At 56.8% G+C, this 10,955-nt stretch overlaps 1 protein-coding gene across 2 annotated transcripts in view; it reads right to left on the reverse strand.

Annotated features, from left to right (window-relative positions):
• MINDY4 (MINDY lysine 48 deubiquitinase 4) overlaps positions 1-10,489 on the reverse strand; it is a 99,972-nt gene extending 89,483 nt beyond the window's left edge. The window contains exons 1-3 of one of the 2 annotated variants that reach the window (XM_045827852.1): positions 10,360-10,489; positions 6,191-6,310; positions 2,453-2,688 (exon numbers count right to left, since the gene is read on the reverse strand). In XM_045827852.1, the coding sequence (XP_045683808.1) occupies positions 2,453-2,688; positions 6,191-6,310; positions 10,360-10,422 (419 nt within the window). In that variant the 5' untranslated portion in view covers positions 10,423-10,489. Of the gene's footprint in view, positions 1-2,428; positions 2,689-6,190; positions 6,311-10,359 lie in introns of both variants that reach the window. The other variant, XM_045827851.1, reaches the window with a different exon arrangement.
• Between the last annotated feature and the right edge of the window lie 466 nt (positions 10,490-10,955).

The following is a 10,955-nucleotide window of genomic DNA, read 5'->3' on the forward strand; positions in this document are numbered from 1 at the left end:
CGCACGAGAGCAGTGGGCACGTGCGCAATGGCAGGGGAGTGTCGAGCAGAGGAAGGGTCTGGAACCAGCCCGGGACAATCTAGAAGGGCTGAGTCGGGAAGAACGGCAGGCAGGCGGTGAGCAGCAGCAGGCCCCAGGCTCCAGCTGGGAGCCTGTAACAGCCGCCCGTGCCTGGGTGAGCGGCAGGGACCGACCGTAGAAAGGGCTTTGTGAGTTAGCCTAAGGAGTCCGGATTTCACCCTAGGAGCTACAGGGAACACTGAAGGCCTCTCAGGGCGGAGCAGCCTGGCAGACTTGTCTGGGGAAAGCTCGTGCTATCCTAGGTCCCGGATGCATTCATGGAGGCCACTGGAGCCCCGGAAACGAGGGGAGAGCCCCGGTCTTCCAGAGGAAACAGGACAGAGTTCACCCTCATCAAGGACTCCAAGGTGCAGAACGAATAGGCAGGGAAGAGTCAAGGACAACAGCCAAGTCTGGGCTTGGACAACTGGGTGGAACTCAGGCGCGTCAAAGACCGGACTGCAGTTTTTTATCATTTCAGAAATATTTCATTTCCCAGCCAGGCAGTAAGTGTCTGTGAAGGAGGAAGCATCTTCCTCATTCCCCCCTCGTTAACTTGCCCATCTTAAGCCTGGAGTTAACGTTTTAACGGTCATCGCCTTCTGGCATCTTGACGCCTGCACCCCCCAGCGCTGGCTCCCCCCGGAAAGAGAAAGGCGTTTGGACAGGCTGGGGGAGGCGAGGCTCCCTCTCAGAGGCCTCACGCGGAGTGTTAGGGTGGTAATGTGATAGGATGGTTTTCCAAATAACTGGGGATCAACCAAGAATGCCAATTTATTTTCTTCCTAGGAGTTCGTAGGGCCTTATTTTTCAGATTTTTTCCCATTTCTCCAGTGTTTTGTTGCCTTTAAAAAAATGCTAACAAGTCCTGGCTGGTGTGGCTCAGTGGACTGAGTGCCAGCCTCCAAACCAAAAAGTCACAGGTTCAATTCCCAGTCAGGGCACATGCCTGGGTTGCAGGCCAGGCCCCTGGTTGGGGAATGCAAGAATCTGATGTTTCTCTCCCTCTCGACGTCCCCTCCTTTCTCGAGAAATAAATACATAAAATATTTAAAAATAAATAAATGCTAACAAAACAAGCCCCTGGACCTTATAAATCATGAAATTTAAAATGGAGATCACATGGAGGGTTCTCAGCAGGAAGGGGTGGGGGGAGAATGGGGGAAAAGGTACAGGGAACAAGAAGCATAAATGACAGGTACAAAATACACAGGGGGAGGTTAAGGAAAGCATGGGAAATGGAGAAGCCAAAGAACTTATATGTGCGACCCATGGACATGAACTAAAGTGGGGGAATGCTGGTGGGAAGTGGGGTGCAGAGCAGAGGCGGACAAAGGGGAGGAAAAAAAACGGGACAACTGTAACAGCATCATCAATAAAATACACTTAAAAAAATTAAACACTTTAAGTCATCGGCATCCCCATCACACAGTGGCCCGTCCCCTGGGCCTCCGGAGGAGGGCACCAGGGCTCCGCCGCGGGGGTTCTGCAAGCGCAGAGTGCGGAGGGCTGGACGACGGCCCCACAGAGACGTCCACATCCCGGCCCCCGGAACCTTGTGTGGAGAAGGGACCTTGCAGGTGTGATCAGCTACGGATCGTGAGGTGGGGGGTTATGCCAGACTACCTGGGGGAGCCCAGTGGAACCACAGGGTCCTTACGAGAAGGAGACAGGAGGATCAGAGTCAGCAGTGGGCGAGAGGGGAGCGATGTGCCCGAAAGACAGAGGAAATGGCCACAAGCCAAGCGGTGTAGGGGCGACCACCACCAGCTGGAAAAGGGAGAGGAAACAGGCTCTCCCCTCGAAATCTCTAGAGGGAACAAGCCCAGCTGACCCCTTGCCACTAATCCGGTGAGACCGGTTCTGGACTTCGGGCCTCCAGAACTGCAAGGTAACAAATTTGAGTTGATGTAAGAGACCACAGTGGTTACATTTTGTGTATCAACTAGGCTATGGGGCCCGGCTGTTTGGTCAAATACTACCCTACACTTTGCCCTACAGGTGTTTCTTAGACGTGATGAGCATCTCCGGTCAGGCGACATAAAGCAGCTCGCCCTCGACAACACGGGTGAGCCCCATGCCGTCAGCTGACGGCTGGAAGAGCTAAAGCTGAGGCCTCCCAGTGCAGACTGGACTCTGCCCCCGGCTGTGGGTTGAGCTGCCAGCCTGCCAGGCCGCCCCCCAGATTTCTGACCCGCCAGCCCCCACAATCGCAGGGGCCAAAAATAAATCTCTTTACACACGCGCACTCGCACACGCACACACACACATCCTCCTGGTCCCTATCGGTTCCGTTTCTCTGGAGAACGCTGACTGTCACAGCCCCCGAGTTCACAGTGATCTGCTACAGCAGCGTCGGGAAACTAACCCACGGTGTAAACAGGAAAGACACCTGGCTTTGCCCGCCTCCGACAGGGACGTTCTCCACGCCGCATCCTCGCCTGCGAGGTCGTATATGTTCACCAGCGTGGCCTCGGAGCATCTCAGCGGTGGTTTGCTGCCCTTCTTTGGAAGGGAGAGTGCAGGCATCGGCGCTTCCTGAGTGAAATTGTTAGCGGCGTTTTCGAAGTGATCCAGAAAATATCTGGTAATGAGTTCGAGGTTTGTCTTTAGAGGATTTTCCTTTGCCTATCAGTGGAAGAAAAAGTATCGTTAATTGCACGTGCAGCTTCGCAGGAAGGGCGATAAAGATGGCTACGCTACGTCTTTCGAGTAAGATTGTCAACTTCTCGGTCCCACGTTCTTTGAGGAGACAGCCACCACCGACTGCCGACCGGGCGTGAGGGGCCGGGGTGCGACAGAGACGAGGACGAAAGTCTCCACCCCAAGAGAAGGAGCCTCCCGGGCGTAAGCCAGGCGGGTCAAGTGCAGTTCGGATCTCCTTGTGCTTTTTTCTCCCAGGAGTGACTCTGTGACATATGTGCCCTTTCACTTAACAAATGAAGGAAGCCTCTAGGGATTGCTGGCTCCCAAGTCTGCAAGTATCTGGGGCCTGAATGTCCCCTCAGTCGGTGCGTCCTGCACCTGACCTTGGATGCGGGGACTTCAGGAACAGTGCGTCAGCAGCTTACGGCAAAGAACACCGAGGGGTCCCGGTCAGGGCTGACTTGGTTCACACCCCGGACTTAAGAAAATAAAAAGACTCAATGAAACGCTTCAGCAGTCGGTTTTAGAGATGAATAAAATCAGCACTCCCCAACCCTGACTGCACCAAATATTACCTTAGCAGAATTTTTAAATTATACATCCCCAAGCCCTGCCGAGTCTCACGAAGCCAAAACCACAAAGATCAGAGCCTGATTTCTTTTCAAATTCCCCTAAGAAATGTGGATAGACACAGGTGTCCATGCAGTGACGCCCCAGGCTGGCCTCTGGGGCCAGGCCACGGAACCTGTCAGGGCCCACCCCACTTGCCCAGAGACGCCAGGCCCCTGGGAAGTGCAGCCAGACACGGGCATTTAGGGAGTCTGCAATCAGAGCAACGAAGCACCAAACAGAGAGCCCAGCCTGGGGGGGCCCAGTCTGGGGGGAGCCTGGCTTGGGGGAGTCAAGTATAGAGGAGCCCGGCATGGAGGAGCCCAGGCATGGGGGAGTCAGGTATGGGGGAGCCCTTGGGAACATCCAGTCCTTCCCCTTCCTATTGCCCTGACCTACACGGCAGAGCTCTGGGGCCACAACACAATCTAAAAAATGTGTTTCGAATGAAGTTAAAGACAACTAAGCACTACTAGAGCCATCTTAAGGAAAAAAACAAACGAACTTTTTGGCCAACCCAATATACAGGCACTTCCTATCATATACTTAATATTAATAGGAAAAGACAAGTTACTGGAATTAACATGAAATTTCAGGGCTTCCCTAGAATCACACCAGCTCTGTATGAATGCCAAAGTCATTATACAGTAAATAGATTAATAGGTATTTTTTCTATAAAATATAAGTTCCAAGTCATTGTATAACAGCAAATAACTACTGTATAAATCAAACAATCAGGGTACTTATCAATATCTAATGAAAATATCTTACATATCCTGAGATAATAGTTACCTTAGGGAGACTATATTATAGCAAAACAATTTAAGCAGCAAAACAATTTAAGCAACAAAACAATTAAAACAAAATAAAGTAACTTGAATGGGAAATATACCTCTAGAAAATTAGGTAAAGTTGCATTTACATTAAACGCCCACTGCACCAGAAAGGTTCATTGGGTTTCCTGGTGAACCGTCTCCCTCCCTGTGGAGAAATCTTTCTAAAATGTACAGTCCACTCTCCTGCCTCGAAATGTGGCAGATGGAGGATTTCTGGGTCTCTGCTGCCTGGGTCAGTGGGCGCCTCTCCACCACAGGGGGTCCCCAACCTCCCGGCCTCAGTCCCGGGTCGCACAGCAGGAGGTGAGCTTGAAGGTAATGCACTGGCCTCATCCCAACCACACCCCCCACCCAGTCCGTGGAAAACTGTCTTCCACAAACCCGCCCCCAGCGCCAAGCAGGTTGGGGGACCGCCACAGTCTATGGGACTTCAGCTCACTGCATAGGGGAGACGGAAGGGCCGCATGTCGCCCCAGGCCCCAGGGGATGTCACCTGGCTGCCACTGCCCTTTCTCCGCCGAGGGGAGCACAAGGTCTTCCTTGGGGCCTCCTGAACGCTCCTGTAGGTTGATGCCGGTTGGCTGAGGTTCATAGGTGTGCTTGGAATCCCTTCACCTTACGGAGGAGACCCGCCCGAGTTCCTCCCTGGGCTAGCAGGATGCGCACACCACGCGGGTGGTTCCCAAGCTATTCTGAGGCTCCCCCAGGTGTCTCGGAAACAGCCTCCCAGGGCTGGGGTGCCCCCCCACACCAACTCAGTCTGCTACTGTTTCACTGGAGAAGAGAGTTACAATTATAGAAGCTTAAGCACCACTACCAGCACAGGATGGAACCGGAAGGCCAGGCTGCAGCCTCACTCCCTCTGCGTAGCTGCCGGTGCAGCCTTGGCCAGCCACCTCTCCCTGGTCCGGGGCTCCCTGGCAGCGTCCCCAGTCTACCAGTGGCTTGGGAGCTGCTCACCTCCGCCCCGGAGGGCTGCCCCAAAGGCCAGGGAGGCAGGACCCCCTCACCTCCACCTCAAACAGGATTGGCCCCGGTCCTTGTTTTCCATACTGAACTTCTGCGGGAGATATTTTATTGCCTTTATAAAAAACTGCAATAAATGCTAAACACGATCATTAGATTCTTGCCAACGCGGACACTGTGCCCTAACCCATGCTGGAGAGCCGTTCTCAAAGCCAACCAGAGATTCAGTCTTCACAGCAGAAAGCGCAGTTGGGTCTGAATGGCAGCTTCATCCCCTGCACACTCTGTCCGTCCGTCCGTCCGTCTGTCACATGACCCAGAAATGCACGCTGACTATTCACCACATCACCAGCACCACGGCGAGTACAGGGACACGACAGCGAACCTAGCCGACGCCATCTCCGGGCTCCCGCTGCGGTCTCGGACGCAGGGCAGGCGGACACTGACTACGCATCGCACAGATACGCTGTCACACCCTTGGCGGGCACAAGGGAGGAGAACCACAGGGTGCCGTGAACGCCGGTGATGCGGTGGGGGGGCATTGAGGCTGGGGGGCCGGGGAAGCCTCTCCCACCCCCACCCACTCTCAACCCCAACGCCCCTGGGGGAGCTGAGCCCAAGCTTCGCTTCTGCCCGGACTAAAGAGTAAGGTACCACTCAGAGCTGAAGGAGGAAACTGTTAGGCGGACAGGGAATGGAAAATTCTAGTGTAACCGTACACTATATTCTTAAGGAAAGTCTGGCTAAAATTAGCCTGCGCGGGGAGGAGGGAGCACAGGGAACAACTGTTACAGATTCGGGTTCAACGTGAGCCTCCTAGCTGGGCACGCGCAGCAGGCTCCTGGGGCGGCCCGGGGGCCTGGCTGAGGCTGGAAAGGTGACTCACACTTGGGACTCATCAGCGCTCACGGCGGCCGTTTCTCCCTGACCGCAGGTGCGCCCCCCCCTCCGGCCCCCGGCCCCCGGCCCCCCTCCTGCTCCCCCCGTCTCTGAGGGCTTGGCAGGGCCCCTGTGTGCACAGACGCGGCCAACCTCGGTTCCAGAACACCACGTCGCACGCTAACAGCACACACCTTGTTCTCCTTGTAGAGAAACTCCAGATGCAAAACCTTGCGGAGGTTGTTCCGGCTGTTGATGCTGAGGTCAGTGCGCGGGCGCTCCTGGTCCATGGTCACGCTCGTCCTCTTCAAGCCCTGAGGGGAGAAACCCGAACCACTGTGTACCGTGTTTAAATCAAAACCCTCCGTCTCTCCCTCTCCGACCAGGGAACAAACAACAGACCGCTGGGGTTGATGAGGACCATTCTCACCCCGCTGGCTTCACAAGGAGGTTGCAGAGGCCAAACCCTGGCTGGAGAATGTATTGTTATGTAACCTTCACAATTGACATCATCTTCCTAATTAATATTCTGGATCTGACGACGACGGCCGCATGGGCTGAGCAAAGTAAGCTGGCCTTGTCAGACCATGTCACAGAAAAGGAAAGGGAAATGCAGCTAACTGACTCACCAAGTGCGGCTCAGGAGCCCTGGGTCTGGCCCTCGTGTGGGGGCTGCAGAATGCAGGAAGCTTTAAAAGCAACCAAAAGGAGAAACATACACAAAAGGCCAATATCCATCCCTCTCTTGTCTCAGATGGGGAGCCAGGGCTGACTCACCCGGGGCAACACGGCGGAACCATCGGCGGGCTTTCTGCCGGGCACAGCCTGTGTGCGTCAGGACGCTGGGACCTGGGCCACAGCAGGCCGCCCTCCATCATCCAGATGTGAGGGCCCCCCCCCCCCCCGCTGGCAGGCCCAGCTGAGACACACTCTGGCAGTGGGAAGTGGCGTTCCCCCAGAGCCCAGCTTCTTCCTTTGAAAACTAACCGCAGCCGCTCTGGCTGCCCGCCGCGCCAGGCCATGCTGATCCTCAGATGGTGGAGGATGGGGCCCAGATGCCTGGCAAACAGCCCCGCCTGGCACCACGAGAGCCCTTTGCTCTGGAAGGACCCAGGCCTCCCCGCCAGACAGGCCCCGACATCCCCCCTGGCCTCTGTGTTCAGAGCTTGGAGGCGGGGGCTCTCGCTGCTGGGAGAACAAGACAAAACCTGCTGTCGGCCACGCGGGGAGGTGAGAACTGGTGAAACAAGAGGTAGGAACACAGGCTTGAACCAAAGAGAATAAAAAGAAAGCCTTGGGCAGGGGTGGGGACAGAAAGAAAAGGTGGCGTGGGTTGGGAACAGGTGGGGACGTTCCTGAGAGCACTGGGGACAGTCACCGGGGAGCAGAGGTGAGGCTGGAGAGGGGGCACGAGCATTTCATCTGGGCTCGACCACGGCCCTCCCACCCCTCTGCGTGCGGAGGGGAGAGCTCCACAGTGAGGGTCCTCCCCTGCTGGGTGACTGCGGGTGGAGAGCTCAGATCAGCAAGTCTCGGCACCTCTACCAAACTCTCCGGGATCGGGGTGCGCGCTGGCCCCTGAAAATCACTGGGCAGGGGACACGAACGCCCTCGGGGATCACCCAGTCCTCCTCGGCCCTGCCCGGGGCCCACTTAACCTTCACTCACTTAACACACATCTGCAGTGCACCTACTATGTGCCAGGCTGTTCTAGGGGCAGGAGATACAGAGGGAAAAAGGCAGAGTCCCCCATGGCCCATGAGACTGACATCTGCTGAGGAAGCAGGCCATAAACAAGGCGTAAGCTTACGGCTCGGTGGCTGCTAAGACGCACGACTGTGGAGACGGACAGTGGGAGCAGAGACGACGACAAAGGGCACAGTTTTAGACAGTCAGCTACTTATTGAGCATCACGCTCGTGCTCACTCCAGTCTTCTAGTTTCCCGTCCGTGACATGAAGGGAATGGACCACTGGCCCACGAGTTCAGCTGCCGGGGGCAGAGTGAACAGAGCACAGGCCTGGCCCTCCTGGGGGTCACAGTAGACAGGGCTGAGGGGCTGTGACACGGTGGCAGGAGACAGGAGTGAGGCTCAAGAACAGTTCATGTCAGACTTTGGGGGGGGGCAGTGAGCTGGAAACGAGGACGGCGGGGTACTTGGAACTGACACTAAGGAAAGGGCAGTGCCGGCAATGACAAGCCTAAGGCACAGTCACGGGGAATGGTGGCACGGTAGGATGGGACGAGTCACTGCAGCAGAGGGGCCATGGACCTGGGAGGCCGGGGCACCAGGAGAAGCACCTCGGCGGATCCCAACATCGCCAGGAGGCTGTCACGACTCTCCCTGAGAGGAGGTCACACTCGGTGAGTTCACAGAGGCCAGTGTAGCTGGGTATGACTCGGGGTCAGGGCATGGGATCCGAGAGGGGGCAGGGAGCCGGTCGTAGCCAGCCTTGAAGGCCCCGGTGAGACCTTCGCTGGGAATCCACTCCAGTTGGAACAGGAAGCTCAGGGAGGGTCTGGAGCAGAGGAAGGTGACATGGTCTGCCCCGCTCACCCTGGGCACGTTTCTTCGCCGCCTAACTCTCGTGATAATCTCACTGGACCGTCCCAAGGATCTGAGAGAGCAAACAGGCACCTAGAAGGGACCTCGAACCACGATGGGGACTCTCATGATTATAACTGCCGGGCCCGCCTTGCGCCAAGCCCCACGGGGAGTTCGTGGTCTCTGGCCCGGGCAGAAGACAGTGAGAAAAGCCGTCAACCTGGCCTGCAGTCCCCGCTCTCAGTGACTTTCGGGGAGACTGCGGGCAGCCCCTTTCCTCTCTCAGGGCCTTAACGTACCCAAATGAAAAATGGGGTGAACCAGACGACTGTCGAGGTTCAGGGGTTGGCTCTGGGGCAGGGGAGAAAGGCAGGCGTATAAACTGTAACATGCACGTCGGTGAGCAAACCAGACAAGACAAGCCCGTCATTCCAACGGGCGCTAACCCGAGGAGACCTCTGGGAGGACGCAGGACTCGGGTGGGACAGGGAAGAGCACGAGGAAGAAGGTACAAGCGAGCCTGGGACGGGGAGCAGAGATCAAGGGGAGCCTTGGTGTCAGGTGAGGGCCCTGGAATCTGTCTGGACTCAAAAACGAAAAGGCACGAGGAAAGCTCTGGGAGTTCTGCTTGGTGACCAGACTTTTAAAAAGTGACAGCAGTGGCCAGCCTCTTGGGGTGTGTCACTGATAATCCGATGTCGTGCTGGGACTGGGTGATGAAAAGTCAAGTACCCATGAAAATAAAGCAGATGCAATGAAGCCACATGCTTTTAAAAGGTGTTTTAATAAACATACATGTTTAAAAAGCAAACAGACTTCCAGAACAGGTGCACCTCAGAGATGGGGAGAAGACAATGTTGAATACCTACTATGTGCACCATACAATGCTGACGGGCTGCCCATATACCATTATTAATCCTCAGTATAAATCTGCCACGGGAAAGTCTTCTCATTCCCGTGTTACAGGCAAGGAAACCGAGGCAGTGAGTAGCGCACCCAAGCTCACGCTGCTAGCTCGTGGCGGACATTTGAACTGCCCTGACTCCAAGCCCTTCCCTTCCTCCATTCAAAACATTGTTGTGTGTGTGTGTGTGTGTGTGTGTGTGTGTGTGTGTGTTAATCCCAGACAAGCGCCCAACGCCGCGCCATCCAGGACACCACGAGGACCCAAGACACGTGGCAGGTGGCCAGCCTTCAGCCACTGTGCAGGAGTAACGGGGGGCATCCCTAGGCTCTCCTTCGCCGTCACCCCCAGCCACCTCTTTCCTGGGGTGCCCTCACCTCCACTGACAGGGCAGAGGAGAGCCAAGGACCTCCCCAACCTTCGGTCACTCCAAAAACTCTCCCGGGACAAGACAACAGAACTTAAAAACAAACCCCACTGCAACGACTGAGCTGACGATGAACGTGACTGGCGGGTCTGACTGTCAAGAACTTTTCTAGCCCTTCGGCCTCCCTTTTTGGGGGCAGTTCTTCCTGGCGGCACAGAGTCTCGGGCTGGGCTAGTCAGGGAGAAGGCGCTGGACTTTCGCCCCTGGGCCGCGTCCCGCCACCTCCGGGCCGAGAGGGGACAAGCCATGGGAGGGCTGCTGCGCTGCGGCCCTGCTTGCGGGAAGTGCGCGGGGACAGAAAGCCGGTCCTGGGAATTGTAGCTCCCCCATCCCAGCCCAGGAGAGTGGAGCTGCTGTCGGGCACCTCTCGGGCAGGCAGCGGACAGGGGAAGGTCTCCCTCCCCGAAGGGGCAGAGGTTGCAGGGAAGTCCCCAGGGTGCCCCCAAATTAGAGAAACTGCCCCGCGCTGCGGAGGGATCGCCACATACCTTTCTGCTGAGGAACTCCCTCACGAGGGAGGCAGCCACCTCCTCCACGAAGAGGCTGTCCATGCTGCCTGCCCTGCCCACGAGGTCACGGCAGCCCCAGACCCCCGGGCCGGTTGGCCAGTATGGCCGCGTTGCCTTGGCGACGTGGTCTCGGCACCGAAGCTCCGCCCCTTCCCCCGGCTGGGCGCCTGGCGGGCGGGAAGGGGCGGGGCGTCCTCTCCTACGAGGCAGAAGCCCTGGGCAGCCCAGCAGGCCCTTGGGGGCTCTGGCTTGAGTCCTGGCTCAGACCCTGTCCGTCTGGGTGGCCTACAACGAGCCACCGCTCCAATTTGAGTCTCCATTTCCCAAGACGGGCAGTGGGGAAGTGCCTGCCTCCTCGATCCTGGGAGAGAAAACCCACAGGCAGGGGGCCCCAGAGGTCTACCGGCAGCACCGGAGCTGGCTCCTGGGGTCGCTGGAGACCCACTGACCCTGGCTGTCCTGGACTGCGACGGGCTAGAAGCCCGGGGCTTGGCCTACTCAGCGCTGAAATTAAAGGGCAATCCCTCCCCACTTAGTGCCTGCTTTCCCATAAGGAGACTGTTTGTTACTGAGCA

The sequence above is a fragment of the Phyllostomus hastatus genome, unplaced genomic scaffold (genome assembly GCF_019186645.2).
Source record: "Phyllostomus hastatus isolate PE091 unplaced genomic scaffold, TTU_PhHast_1.1 phas_scaffold_78, whole genome shotgun sequence".
Taxonomy (NCBI): Eukaryota; Metazoa; Chordata; class Mammalia; order Chiroptera; family Phyllostomidae; genus Phyllostomus; species Phyllostomus hastatus.